Source organism: Mustela erminea, chromosome 12, assembly GCF_009829155.1.
Source record: "Mustela erminea isolate mMusErm1 chromosome 12, mMusErm1.Pri, whole genome shotgun sequence".
Classification (NCBI taxonomy): domain Eukaryota; kingdom Metazoa; phylum Chordata; class Mammalia; order Carnivora; family Mustelidae; genus Mustela; species Mustela erminea.
This window is the reverse complement of record NC_045625.1, coordinates 14,928,283-14,944,039: the sequence shown is the minus strand read 5'-3', so window position 1 is coordinate 14,944,039 and position 15,757 is coordinate 14,928,283. Positions and strand designations below refer to the sequence as shown.

General features: G+C 43.0%; 1 protein-coding gene across 1 annotated transcript in view; it reads right to left on the bottom strand.

Moving 5' to 3' along the window:
* Window positions 1–15,757, bottom strand: part of BRINP1 (BMP/retinoic acid inducible neural specific 1) — a 173,832-nt gene that overhangs the window by 47,104 nt on the left and 110,971 nt on the right. The window contains exons 4-5 of the mRNA XM_032308161.1: window positions 12,199–12,368; window positions 9,219–9,324 (exon numbers count right to left, since the gene is read on the bottom strand). Of these exons, the coding sequence (XP_032164052.1) occupies window positions 9,219–9,324; window positions 12,199–12,368 (276 nt within the window). The remainder of the gene's footprint in view (window positions 1–9,218; window positions 9,325–12,198; window positions 12,369–15,757) is intronic.

Sequence of the window (15,757 nt, the reverse complement as noted above, 5' to 3'; positions counted from 1 at the left end):
AAAAGCCAGGAGAACCTTGGGGAAGTGATTTTATCTCTCTGAGTCTTGATTTCTCCATCTGTGTAATGGGGAGCGTGATCCCTACTGCTCAGTTGGTGGGAGGGCTGAAATGGCTAATGGGTATGAGCACAATGCTTAAGAGGGAGGAGCAGCTCGAAAACACATCCCATTAACCATGTCTACACTCTGTTCCTCGTTTCTACGACTTGTCGTGGGATGAGTTTGGAAATAACCCTCTTCACTTCTTCACTGCTGCCCAGCTACCGAGGAAAGGGGTGGTTCACGCTTCTCTTCCTCAGCCCCTCCTCCTGCTCACCCTGCCCTTCCTCCTTGACTCTCTTCCATTCTTCCTCCTCCTCCCTCAATTCCCTTTCCCTCTTCCTCTCCTCCTCCTCTGCCCCCCTTCTTCCTCTCTCTCCTCTTCTCTAAGTATCCCCCCTTCTTTCAATCATGAGAAAACACCGAATCATAAGAAAACACCGAACTGATCAAATACGTACAGAGTTCCTACGTCCATAGCACTGCTGAACAGAACGAAAAGCAGAGCTGGCAAGGCAAAAATCCCTTCTCTAGAGAAGCCTATCATCTAATCTAATGGAGGAGATAAAACCCAAACCCAGACGAATATGTTGTAAGGTGAATAAAAACAAATAAATCATGCCACAGAAGAGGTCTTAAAAGAGGCTCTTCGGAGGAGGTGGCATTTGGAAGATTACGGGACATAACTCTTGCCTTAAAGATGTAACATCCGCTGGAAAAGGTGCACGCACTTTTGAAGAAATGCTGTCCCGTGCACATTAGCGCAGCGGCTGGCCTATGGTGGGCCCTCAGGAAATGGTCATTAGGCAGAACCGAATCCAGTATGACGTGCAAGGAGAAGTGTACGAGGTCAGAGAGAGCAGAGCTCATTAGAAGCTGATCTGTTCATTTTTCATTCCTTTCTTCAGAAATTCATTTAACAAATGTCCTCCGACTCCTGTTTACGCATCAGGTTCTCTAGAGACAGACTGGGGGTCCCTACCAGCGAAGACCTGGTTCTTGAACTGGGGAGTCGCCATTCGTCATAGGCTGCTTATACTCTGGTGTGACAGGTCCTAGGGAAGACGATGGGCAGGATGCCTGACAACCCGGACAGAGGGCGTAAGAGAAGCTTTCCAGAAGAGGTACACGTCCAGGAATTGGGAGAGACAATGTGTACAAGTGCAAAATCATAAAAAAAAAAAGATTAATGAAATATAAAGAGTGAAGAGAGCAGTGTGTGTTGAATGGTGGAATAAGACAAAGACAAGAAGATGGGCAAATGTTGCAATACGTTGCGGGAGTACCGGAGTGATAGGAGAGAGAGCCTAGTCTGGGAGGAGCTGAGGTTTCAAGCAGACACACACTAGGAAAGAAGAGGGTAGAAGAGGAGGGGGGAGGAGAAAATGACCTGAGACAAGTGAAATGTACCATTTGATTGTCGGGCTATGAGGAGAAGACTCTCAAAGCACAACAGGCTCAGGCGGTCCCATCTGGAAGCAGAGACCAGACGATGCCTGGGTATCTTGTTCCTTCTTCCCATAGCCCTCCCTGCCTACCCCCTCGTCTTTTAAAGATCCTCCCTTCCCTCCTGTCCATCTTTCTGTTTTGGAAACTGAGACGAGGCTAGTGACCTCGCTCCTGTTTCATTAAGAAAAGCATCACATGCCAGTGAGTCTAAGGTGTCGTTCATTGTAAGACATACCACGGTTTGATGGACATGAAGAAAAAATACCCTGCCAGTTAAACTATGACACACCATCAGTTATAGGAAACATTCTAATTTCAGAGACATTAAAATGTAAAAAATCATGCAACTGCTATCTGCAAAAAGTAATTAGAAGTACGTGAAAGTGTTCCCCAACATCCTATCTGGGGTGCACCCGAAAACTCTCCTTTCCTTCTCTTCCTGGGGGATAAGCTGCCAGGCACTCTTTTCTGAGGTATATAATTCCCAGCCATACACAAGACCCTACTCATTCTTGCCTGCTTTACTATGACCCTAAAAGAATCCCTCCTGCTCAGAGAATCAATGTTTTCCTTTCTGAGGATCCCATCAGCATATAGAAGTTCTGTGGCTTCTATGTTAAAAAAAAAAAAAAAAAGAAGAAAACTCAAGGACTCACCATCGCCTTCTGCTGTGGTGACATTTGTGGCATTGTTCCTCGGTTGTCCCACATCCCCTTCTCTTCCTCTCTTCCCATTCTCTCCTGAACTCATTCTACTCAGGCTTTCACTACCATAATTCCATTGGAAGATCCCTGCCAAGTTCACCAAAACCCCCGAGCTGCTTAATCCATGACTCGGTTCTCAGTCCCCATCTTAATCATCCCATCCAGCAGTACTGGACACATGTGACCACAATCTCCTATTTGAGGAACGCTCTTTACTTGACTTCCAGGATACCATGCTCTCATCACTCCCCAGCCACCTTCCCAGCCACTTCTTAGCTTCCTTTTATTGTTCCTCATTATCATCCCATTATCCCAACACTTCAATATAAAATTCCCCGTGGCTCAGGAACTGAATCTCCTCTTTTGGTTTTTATTACCCTCTTCTCCAAGGTCTTCTCACCCAATCTCACATCCTTAAATAACATCTCTATGTGAATTTATGTTTCTACTTCTCTCCCCAATCCCGACTTTCCAAATGCCCACTCAGCATCTGCATTTGTATCTCTAATAGACTTCTCAAACTTGGTTCACCCTACTCTTTGTGTCTCATCAAAGGTGACCTCTCCCACAGGCTTCACCGTATCGGTAGAGGGATTCCATTACTGCAGTTGCTCAGGCCAAACTTTGGGATCATACTTTGCTTCTCTCTTTCTCTCCCAAGGCTTTCTCAGTCCACCACCAAATAATGTCAGCACTACTTAAAAATGTACCTGCGGTGCAATCACTTCTCAAAACCCGCATCACTGTTATCGTGGTCCCGGCCACCATTTTGTCTCACCGTGGTATGATAGCCCCTGAACTGGGTTCCTTTTTTGTGTTCTTGCCCTCTCTACAGTCTTTTCCACACAGCAGTCATAGTGACTCATTTAAAATGTAAGTCAGGTCAGGTTACTCCACTGCCTGAATTTGCAACGGCTTCTCATTTCATCCAGAGTTAAGTCTAAAGTCTTTTTTCCATGGTCTACAAATTTCTACATGACCTGTTCCTTCACCATCTCTTTGATTGTAAAGAAAATATATTTCTTTGTTTACTTGTTTATCACCCACACACTAAATATAAACTCCAAAAGGATGGAGACTCAGCTTATTCATGGCTGTATATCTAGCTCTTAAAACAATATCTGACATGGAATTGATATTCAATAAATATTGCTAAATGAATGAATGTACGAATGAATAAATTTATGGATCATCCTAGATTTCAGCAATATATTCTCTCTGCATTCCTTTCCACATCAAAGAGCTACTAAGGCAGAGCTCTGCTCTCTGTATACCTCACCAGATGGATGCTAGATTAAATTACATGACAATGTCGGCAAAACGCTCAATGGGCTTCTTGGAGAGAGAAGTATAAAAATAAGAAGTTATCATTATGCCATTAGCGTTATTACTACCAGTTTAGCTGTTGCTGTTTTGACTACTAATAGCCTGTGATCATTTCTATGATCCTGTCGTTCTCATTCCTTGTGTCCTCCAATCCTCTTTCCTTCTAGCTCTGCCCTGTTTCACGAACAGCGGAGGAAACACCACGAGGCGAATGCCATTAGAGCACCACTCACTTCACCATCGATCCACCAAAATAAACCTCCCTTCCCAGAGTCCTTCCGAGGAATTAGGAGAGCAAACAGGAAGACAGGACACCAGCATTTTGAGGAGAAGCTTTGGAGGCAGAGTGTAAGGGTTAAATGTCAAGCTCAATCACTCACTGAGTGACCTCTCTCACCCGTGTCCTCACCTTCAAAGTAGGGACGTTCATTTACGCCTTCCTCGGAGGAACGGTGTGAGGCTTAAAAAGGTAATAAACGTAATTCTATGATACAATTAAATATAAGTTAAGATAAATAAAAACCGACAAATGAATACAAATACAATACAAATAAATTCGCACAGTCCCCAGGACCTAAGGCAGCGCTAGATAAATATTATCATTAGTATTTCTGACTCCTCTGCCCTCAGTCTGTGCAGCTGTCTTCTAGCTGGGCTGGACCACCTCCTGCTCTTTTATGTCTCTGCCTTATTCATTTCTTCTCCTTGCAGAGGATGTCAAGATGGAGAACATTATTAAATAAATGTTTAATAGATGCATATTATATACACAGAAATGCATACATATAAATCATGTGTGTACAGCACTATGAATTTTCACAAAGTAAACACATCCATGTGCTGCCATCCAGATCAAGAAACGGAACATTTTAAAGGCCTCCAGAAATCTCTCCCGTCTCCTGTGAGTTTCTTACTCTTCTTCCCCAAGGGTTAATGCCCTTTGAGTTTCTAAAACAATGCATTTGTTTTTACTGTTTTGACCCACATAGAAATGGAATCATCACAGCATGTAAGCTTTTGTGTCTGGTTTCTTTTACTCAATGTTATGTTCATGAGATACTTCTATGTTGTTGCATAGAAAAAATAGTTTGTTTTTTCCCATTTCTGTGTTGTAGCTTATCATATGAACGTACAACAGTTGATTCATCCATTTTCTTGTTGATGGACAACTGGGGCTCTTTCCATTGGGAGGCTATTTTGAATAAAGCTGCTATGAACATTCACCCCTTTTGGTGAACAGAGGTCCCATTTCTGTTGGGCACATTCCCAAGAACTGTAATTTCTGGGTCAAAAGACAAGGACATATTGAGGCAAAAAGAGTTTTCCAAAGTGATCGTACTTAATCTCCCACAAGCAATGCATGTTAAATTTCCACCTTTCCACACCGTCACTTCTTGATATTGTCATTGTTTTTCATTTGAAGCAGACTGATAGCTGTGTCAAAATACTGAATTGTGGCTTTAATTTACATTTTCCGAGGACTAGAAAAGTTAATCCACCTTTTCAAATGTTTATCTACCATTTTAATAGTCTTGTTTGTGAAATGCCTGTTCATGTCTTTTACCCATTTTCGTGTCTTACTGGATTGTCTGCCTCTTTCCTGTTGGTTTTAGGAGTTATTTATATATTTTGCACAAGAGTTCTTTGTCAGATGCTTATATCACAAATATTTCCTTCTACTCTGCAGTTTGCAATTTTATTCTATGAATAGCAGCCTCTGATAAACAGAAATTCTTAATTTTAATGTGGTTCAATGCATCAATCATTTTCTTGGTACTTAGTGTTTTTTGTATCCTAGTGAATAAATACGAGTCGATCAAAAAGTCATGAGATAGTTTTCTGTCTTATATTTAAGAAGCTTTTGTTTTGTTTTCTCTTCCACCAAGAGAATATTATTCTTCCTCAGGTTTTTTTTTCTTTTCTTTTCTTTTTTCTATGACTCCTCTCCCTAGCCAGTCTGAGTGAATTATTCCGTTTCCTGAATCTCCATAAAGGTATGCATTATTTTTATTATCTCTATTATATTGCATATTACCTTGAATCTTATGTATTTCCCTGCCCTTCCTCTCTGTCTCATCCCCACACTCCATTCACCAGATTATCCAAATTCTTCATGGTCTTCTAACTAAATTCTGGTCATGATGCCTGCTAAGTAACTCTAAAATTGGTCCATTTCTCTCAACCCCAGCTGTTACCTTCATGGTCTGAATCTGTGACATTTCATCTTGATTGCTGCAATAGTCCCATCTCACTGGTCACCCGCCACCAGTCTACTCCTGTCTAAGTAATTGACCACACGACCGCCACCGTGATCTTCCAAAAATATCAACCTTTTCATGCTACCTCCTTTTCAAAAATCCTTCCATGGTGCCCATTACCGTCAAATGAGTGTTCAAGTCATTAATGTGATGCAGATGCTTCCAGAATCTGAAGGATTGTTTGGTCTCTCCCACCACTAGTGTCTCTGCTTTAACTCTTGAGACATTTTCATTTCCTCCTGTGCTCCTTTGTGAAGACCCTGTCTGCCTCCATATCCACACCCCTGCCTCTTCTTCATCCTCCAGTTTTCATCCTATTCATCTTCTCTGACTCCCTAGTAGTTTCAGTCTCCATACTGTCTGGCACAAGGAAGCCCCAGGATTTTTCCCCACTACAGTTCCTTATGCCTATTATTATTTGTTTAAGCCCATCTTCTCTGATAGAGTGAATACTTCCTTGGGACACAAACTGTGCCTGTCTTGTTCAGCACTATATCCTTATGCCTAATTCAATGCCAACATGGAGTCTTAAAAAAATATGCCTATCTATATAGATATCCTTGAAGGTATCTCTATATATGTACATACTTGAAGAATTGAGTTGAACTGATTGGGGCACATGCACAGGATTTAGCATTGGATTTGGTATGTGGTCAGGCTCTATAAAGGTTGGGTGATTCACTGTCTTTATAAAACCCTAGAATCAGTAATGAAAAGGAATTTAAGACCATCTACTTCAATTACCCAACCCAATGGAATGACAATTAAACAATCTCCGTAACAGGGACACCCGGGTGGCTCAGTGGGTTAAGCATCCGCCTTCAGCTCAGGTCTTGAGCTGAAGGGTACTGAGATCAGGCCCAGCATCAGGCTCCCTGCTTAAGGAGCCTGCTTCTCCCTCTGCCTGCCACTCCTCCTGCTTGTGCTCTCTCTCTCTCTCTAAAAAATAAATAAATAAGATCTTAAAAAAAAAAAAGTATATGTACCATTTCTACCAAATGTCATTTACTTACAACTCTCTGTTAACAGAGAGTCACCCCCTACATCAGCAGAGCATTGCAGGTTTGGGCATGAATGTGCACTGGAAGATCTCTTTTATACAGAGCTTAAATTGAGATCTATCTCATCCCTGTTGAAAGCTGGGATCCTTATCATTTCCTGTAAGCATATCAGGTTTGGCTCATTTTATCCACATTAATGAATCTGACTATCTTTCCTGCAAGACAGCCCTTGGGGTATCTGCAGACAAATCCTACTGCCCCAAGTCAACTCTCTTGAGCTGTTCATCATACAACAGCCTTCTTCAGGAACACTGCAACTTCTTAGTCCCCCTCTTGCATTTAGATGCCCAGACTTGGACCCAATTCTCCAGGTGGCCTTGGAACAATCTAGAAGAGGAAAAGGATATCACCCCCTTTTGGGTGGATGACATACCTCTAATAATGTAACCAATGGTGGACCTGGGTTTTGGAAGACTGAGGCTTCTACCGTAATTGCTTATTGAGACAAGGAACTCAAAATAAATTGTGGAAGTAAATATTTAGAATGAAAAAAGTTGGGGACACAGAAGGTGGGGAAGCCCTGAACCTTGAGCTTCATTAGTTTCATGGCTAATCAGCCTCTAGAAGCCCCTAAAATCTTAATAACCTCCTGGGAACATCGTGTTAATCCCTTCTAAATTTAGATTGTAATTCACAGGTCTCTCCACTGCCAACATGCCCAGTGGGGTTGTCAAGTGCAAGTGGAAGCCAAACTTGCGGACTCAAAGGCTGCTCTCACTTCACAAGGTCGCTGCAGGTAGCACAAGGAACTGGTAAGTTGAAAATCTTGGCACGCCCAAAGCAGATTGGTCTTTCTTATGTATTTTCTTATCAGGCAATTACCAAACCCACTGTCCACTCTTTTCTCCACTAAAGGGGACAGGGTTATTTCTTGTGTGTTTGAGGTTTTTGGTTGTGTTGTGTTTTCTTTGAACACTAAGCCTCTTTCTTGGCCTGAAATACCTGGAGGAGTTTTCATTCAGTGCTCCCAAGTGACACTACCAAGCCCTTCCTGCACCAGTTTCCGACCATCTCCTGTAACAGGAGCATGAATCAAAGGGTTGCCAAGGAACTAGAATATAAAAGTCATATTAGGCTCTGCTTAGCTCCACCTGCCAATCTCAACTGCACTTTCCTCCCACTGACATTCAGAATCACCTTTATCAGATACCTTTCTAGAAGGTCACGTTTTTAGTTTGCTCAAAGTTAAAGCATGCCATTTTTTTTCTAACTATAAAGTTAATAAATGATCATTGTAGAAAAGTTAGAAAAAGAACTGGAAGCCCAGAATAGATCATCTACGACCCCACCATCCAAAGGTAACCTCTTTTAACATCTCCGCATCTTCCCTTGCAATATTATTTTCCCTTATCCTTTCGCATTGTTAAGATCCTGCCATATATTCGGTCAGAAACTACCCATTTTTAAATGAACACCAGATCAAAACGCTTTCATATATTCTTGGAAATTCTTATACGTAACATTTTCATACCTGCCTAATATGATACTGTGTGGAAGTTACCTCATTGGCTCAGTCCCCTCATGTGGGAAATTCAGATCTTTACATTTTTGCTGCTATTATAAATTATGCTTTTCAAAATAACACTTTCTGTACTCAAAGCCTTGTCTTTTTTCTCCTATATCTCCTCACTTCTTTATCATGAATTAATAGGGGTAAAATGAGTATTTTAAAGAGTTTATTTTCCTTCAGGTCATGAGTACATAGGAAGTGCCTAACAGGGACCTGACATGAAAAAAAGATATTAAAAAAAAATACATGTTTATATATATCACCCAGGTAATCCCATAATTTTTGCATTCCTGCTAGCAGTGCCCAAGTGTCTGTCTCTGTACACCCAGCTAGCACTGAGTGTTCTCATTTGTAAACTCTAAACACACACACACACATATGTGTGTATAAATATATTAAAGACCACAGATGATTACCAAATAAGGAGAAAGAAGATTCCACAGAACCAACAATGCTATAAAATGCTCCATAGTTCTTAGAATTCAAATAACACCTGCCAAAATACATTGAAAATCAAACACAATAATATAGGAAATTCTGACGGTAAGATATGAAACTTTAATATATATTAGGTCTGGAGCATCTATAAATAACACTGTTTAGACATTTTCATCAAAATAATCAGATAAAGCTCACATTTTCATACTTTATATCTGAAAACTAATTAATAACCATGAATTTAATGTCCTGTATATGTTAAAATTTTAAAAAGGCATCATATCCTGTCTTCATTTCCATATTCTTCGTTTTTATCGGTTTCTCTGTCTTTTTTCTTCTTCTCCATTCTCCCACCACATCGTGCCTCCTCAGAATCCCCAGTGTCTCCTTCCCCTCTACGCTCTCTGGTCCCCAGTTTCCACGGGCATCCTACCTTGAAGGTGCAGTTTGCTCTCCGTGCTTTGCAGAAGGACGGAACTCACAGAGTCCAGATTGTCATAGCTGTTACAGCCCAGAGGCCCGGTGCGTGTCTCTGTGACCTGCAGTGGACAATGAGGGTGACAGGTGTGAGACAGGTGCCCTTGTCAGACAGAGCCCAGCAGAGTCAGCCCTCAGTGGAGCAGAGCTGGCAGAGAAAGTGTCGTGGTGTGAGCCAATGGCACCTTGCCATAGCCAAGGCCACGCCTGGGCTATCACCAAACAGACGTCAGGGAAGTAGAGCAATCAAGTTCATAGACTGGAGCCATCCCCTGGCTCTCATGTCACAAGGTCACTCTAAGTATGATACGAATTAATACACTGAAGCACTACAGCATATTTCAAAAAGCACGTGCCTTGAAATCGGAAGAATCCGTGTTAAATGCTAAGAGGGCTGTGAACTTGCTGTACGACCTCAGGAAGTCACTCAACTTCTCTAAGCTTCTGTGACCCGAAGTTAGTAAATCCTTTCCAGGAAAGTTGGGCAACGAGGCATGATGGGCGGATGTGCCTGACACGTGGCTTATGTTCAACCACGGGCACTGTATTACCCCAAACCTCTAGAACGGGTCATGGATACATACGCATAATTAGGTAAGAACAATGACGTTATCACCATTTTCTGCAAGACGTTTCATAACCTTGAAGTAAGCATGGTTTAGGATGAAAAGAGGTTTCTCATCCCTTTACCTTGACTTTCCAAGACTTAACACGATCATTCATCAGGTACTTTCGAGGTCTGCTTCCCACTGGGAAGGCACAGCATCGGTTCTTGCGTGGCCTGTAAGGACGGCCACAGGACTCAGCACTCTCCCAATGCCAGTTGTGCCCTCCTCCGGCTGGGAAACATTGCGTCAGTAACTTTCCCCTCCTCAGCCTCAACTTCGCCTCTACAGAATCCTCTTACCCACCTCAGTAGGTAAAGAGATCCTATTTGGGGAGTGGTCAGCACTTCAGAAACAGTATATAGAAGGAGGATTATTAGGTGTTGGTTTTTAAGCAATATATTCTTTTTTGGCCTATAATCTTAACATAGTTGTTATTGAACGAGACTCAAAACTACAATTCATTTCGCTAAGGAGATCCTGGGAAAGAAAGCTACAGGCAGAACTTCCTCACTCCGGTCAGCTGCTAGTCTTAAACACAGCTGGCAGTGGGACAATTCTGGCCAGCTGGGTCTTGACGTAGTGTCAAGAAATGGCAAGAAAAATCCAAGTCCCAGACTGAGGATGGAAGACAGTGGTGATCTAAAAATGGCTTCTTGAGTGGTCTCTGTGCTATTTCTCTGAGAAATTCCTTGTAAGGAGGCAGGCTGCACTTCCAGGGTGCACAAAAGAAGATTATCTTCTGACAGAGCTTCAATATCTCAATTCCACATCCCATCCGGGGTAGGGGGTGGGAGGGTAGAGAACCATTTGGTGATAATGAAAACCAGGCCTTTGCTTCACTCCGACACTGATGGCTTCATAAAGATCTGTCTCTCTGTGGCGAGTTCCCTAACAACATAATCCCCACCAATAGAGGCGATTCTTCTTGGATAAGCTGGCTCTTTGTTTGTCGATCTGATTTATTTCTCTCTTTCCTACTTCCCTCCTCAGTAACTCACTCCCTTCTCTTGGTCAATTTCTAACACCTCTGCCTGTGTCTCCTTCAATCACCCCGCCTTACCCACCCCCCCCAACCTCGGCCACACACACACTTTTTCCCTAGAGATATTTTTGAAAGTCTTAATATAAGGGTAGGTCTGTACTTAATTCAGAAGAAATTAGATCGAAGATTGAGGAGTAGAATGCAGGTATAATCGGGTTTCAGAAAATGTGAGATGCAAAAAATCTGCACTGAAACCCTGAGAAAAACTAATCCTTTTTATCAAAAATTCCTCCCTCGTTCTCTTTAGAAAGGTAATCCCTGAATTTATTGCATTTAAAATAGAACCATTTTTTTTTTTTTAAGTGTCTCTGCTCTGAGGCACTGAATCAAAAGTCTAGAGCTGCTCGACTCAATGTGTCTGTTTAAATGAAAATTAATTAAAATGAAATAAACTTAAAAACTTAGGTCCTCAGTAGCCACATATCAAGGGCTCCCTAACCCTGTGTGACTAATGGCCACTGTCTTGGCCACGAATATGGGGCACGTCCACCGTCTTGGAAGGGTATACTGGATAGTATTGGTGCAGAGGAGTATGGGTCAGCCCGTGACAGCCCTCATTTGTAAATAATAATTGGCACACAGTCATACTCGCTTGTTTGCACACTGTTCATGGCTGATTTTTGTCTTACAGCTGCAGAGTTGAGTTGTGGCAACCTTGACCTTATGACCTACAAAGCCTGAAATTCTATTACAGAAATAGCTGATGCCTAGTCCAGCGAGTAGAATTCTGGTCCCTGTTCGGGTACTCTAGCTGTCTAGGCCTGAACAGGGGGAAAAAAAAAAAAAAAGTTTTTAGCTCTTGGACCTCAGTTTCCCCATCTGTAAAATGGGGGGTGATGAGAAATGGGATGGAAAACACAAGGGTTTAACAAATTACTCATCTAGCATCAGTAATCTGCCTCTTGCTAGATCTAGATCCTTGTAAAAATCATTTACCCACCATAGCCTCAGAGTTTTTTTGTTTGTTTGTTTGTTTGTTGTTTTTTTGTTTTGTTTTGTTTTTTTACCTAGAAAGGGAGCCTAAAAATCAATGAGAGGATTGTTGACAATTATGCCATGACCATAGCCAGGGCTACTGCAGCAATACATGTGGTCACCCTGATGGCAGTGTTCATGATCTTACAGGGCCTCTGACCACCTCAGTCAGAGCGGCTGGCAGGGGGCGCGGTTCGTGTCAGCTTCATGGGTGTGAAGACAGGGACCACATCGACCCCTCGGGTCTCAGAATACCCATGTGCAGTATCGCTGTCTTAAGAACCTTCCACCCAGTCCACCCTCAAGCCTACCTTGATTGCTCCAGTTGATATCTGGATCTCATGGAGCCTCCTCATGGTGCCATCACGGTCGACAAAGTAGGATGACGCAAGCTGGTGCAGAGCTTCAACACTTTGGGTGGCATTCCCTGACTTCCTATCGAGGCGACTTTTGTCCATGTACATGGTCAAGGCCTCCTCCCCTGCATGGAAAAGGGAAGAAGTTCAGGGAGCCTATTGAACTGTAGGGTGGGAGGAAAGGTTCCAGGGTCTGGCTGCTGACAATAGACTTGACCATCCCACTGATCTTGCCCAAATTCCCTTCTACTTCTGAAAATCAAGAGCATGGTGAAAGAGAAACCGTCTAGAAGCAGCTGTAAGCACTAAGCCCTAGGAGGACAAAGGGCATGGAAAGACTCTCAGTTGTCAAGTTCAACCTCTATCAACCCACCACGTGGTTCTCACCAACATCATCTACAACATAACCCACCTTTTCTCCCTAAGACTTAGCGTCTCCTTCTGTAAAATGATGGTTTTGCCCTGGATACTCCTTTCCTCCTCCTGCTTTCTCCTCCGCATCCAGTTCCTCCCCTTTCCTACTCTTTCCTTCTTTCCTCTTCCATTGACTCTCTTTCTCCTGCTGCATTCCTTCCCAGACAGACAGATGCATGGACAGATGAATGGACGGATGGCTGAAGAGGCAGATCGGTGAGATAGGGAAAGAGAAGACATTCTTTAAAGACACATATGGATAGACAGAGGGAAAACTGGGTGCCTCAAAGAGAGCAAAAACTCAACTGTCAGATGAGTGAGGTCGGGCACCATCTACACTGACCAGTGTCCTATTCTGTGCACAAAGCCCAGTGCCTGGATATAGTAGATAGTAAATAGTTAATACATCAGTGTTTTTTTAGTTCAATCAATAAATCTTCTCATTACCTACAGGAGCCAGGCACTGTGGTTCTGCAAGCACAATGCACAGACAGGAAGCTGCATCTGGCAGGGACAGAACGTGGCAAGAAGGTCAGGTATAGGAAGGGAGATTAGAGAGGAAGGAGAAGGTGGGGTGGAGAAACAGAACGAGAGGTGAATGCACAGACTCATATATTTTATTCCATTACGTTTTCCTTTGCAGTAGGTGCACAGATTACTAACAGTACTGCCTTCTGGTCCCTTTCATTTGAAATAAGATGTTTCATCAGAACTTCAGAAAGGGGGATCCGGAAATACCTAATAAACAGATATGACCATGATGTGTCTGGTTTCACCTTCTATTCCCTGTGACCTTGAGATGTTTCTTAACCTCCCTGTTCCTCAGTTTATTTGTTAACAAAATTAGGGGAAGAATGGCACCTACTCCACAGAGCGATTCAGAAGAATAAATTAATGGGTGCTGGTCGAGTTCCTACTACAGGGTCCGGTTCACTGTCATCATGAAACTCATTTCGAGTCGTAGTAAAAAGCAGTCTCTGGAGCAGGACTGCCTGGTCTGCACCAGCTGTATGAACCATCACTCACCCTCCCCACCCTTCCACTTCTCCAGGTGAAAACTAGGGGAGGGGGGCAGGGCTGTCATGGGATTAGATTAGCCAACTGCAGAAAGTACCTGAACCCCGCCTGCCACACACATGGGAACGTCAATGACCATTACTTGATTAATGTAAAATATCACTTATATGAGAGTTATCCTTCTGTCTACTCAACCCAAGAAAATAGGATAATCAGAGAACAACGCTGTCAATACTTTCTGAGGACAAAAGTCTGATCTCTAAGATCACTGAAATTTCTTTAGAATGCTGATTACTTTTTGAGTTGAAGAGGAAAAAAAAAAAATTCCTTTCTGGTGCAGTGATTATCCGAGGCAGGGCGCACAGCCCTGACCCACAGACTAATTCCTGTGCCTCCGGTCCCTCCATGACTGCTTCTAGAATTCTGTTCCATTGCTGTTCAGTCTAACACATGCAACCTCCAGTCTCTCTGTTCATTGCCATCTCCCTCCATGAGTTTCACCTAAACTATTCCTTCCGTCTCCATGATGTATTCTTGCTTATTTTCCTCCCCTGGGCAAGCCTCAAATGCTTCTCTCTGCTTAGAGTGCCATTCTGTCCCTCTCCTATCTGACCGTTGAATTCCTATCCAACTTTTCTCACTTTCTCTTAACCTTCCTCCTCTGTCCTTGACCTGGCATACTCCTATACACTCTTCAGAACCCAGGGAGCCATCATCTTTCTGGTGAGCTTCCCCAACCATGCCCTCACCCCAAGAGAGATTCAATCAACTTCCTCTCATGACTCTCTATCTTGTCCATTCAATTTAGCTCAGCATGCATGCATTGAGTAGTTTGGCAGGCACTGGGGTGACAGTTGAGTAACATACTGTCCCTGTTTCAGAGTCACTGAGTGATTACAAGTATGCTGTCCTACACGAGAGCCACCTAACAAGTGTGGCTCTCGTGCCCTTGATATGTGGCTATCCAAATGGAGACGCGCCATAGGTGTAAACTACACGATGGATTTCCAACATCTGAAAACACAAAAAAATTATATAAAATCCTTCATTAAGTATATTCTATTGATTACAAGTGGAAATGCCCATGTTGGGGATATATCATGTTAAATAAAATTCTTCCCTTTCTTATTTTTCTATTTTTCTTTTTTTATTTTTCTATTCTTCCCTTTCTTTTTGCTTTTAAAGATGTGGTTGTGAGAAAATCTAAAACGTCATATGTGGCTCACGCTTATACTCCTAGAGGACAATGCTGGCGCAGGGAGACAGGGATGCGAGAGCACCATTTCCGTATACCAGACAGAGAGCAAAGGCAGAAGGATACAGACAGTGGAATGTAGCCTGGAAGAAGGGTGCCTGCCTTCCTGCTGTGAATGTGGACTCCAAGGTCCTGATGCTCTGGTCCCTCCAGCTGCATCCCTCACCACTCTCTCCAGCTAAGCTCAATACCGCACAAGTGTGTCCTGTTTTCTCATGGTGGGGATTCTTCTTTTCTTTCTTTTTCCCCCACCCCCTTCCTGGCTAACTTTTACTCCTCCCTCAGATGTCGCCTAAGACAGCACCTCCTCTGGGAAGCCTTCCTGAAATCCCCCACTCTTTACTTAAACTAGATCAAGGGTTCTAACCACATGGTCCCTGCCTTTCATTTCTCTCCAATGCCTCACCCCCCATTTCCTGGTGATTGCTTGCTTAATAGCCCGGCTCCCTGGCTAGAGGAAAATCACTGTGAGGTCCAGGAGGAGGTAAATGGCCTTCCTTATTCCACTGTCATGTAATTTGCAGATGATCAGAGTATTTGTGGATGAATGAATACATATGGAAGTCAACTGAATCTACAGTGTTCACAGAGTGACACATCTGCTTGAAGCACTAACTGAAATCTCCTCATGAGAAGCTTCATCATCCTCAAAATTAACCTTTGGTTCCCACATGCCTAGACCTGAGTTCAGAGTAAGACACGGATGTTTGCACTTCCCGTGAAGTCTCACTGGTAATGTGGGAGGACGTGATCTTCCGTCCTTCAGAATCCACGGTGACCTGAATAGATTTGGCTTAGAAAGGACTCTGTGTGCACTTAGACAATGAA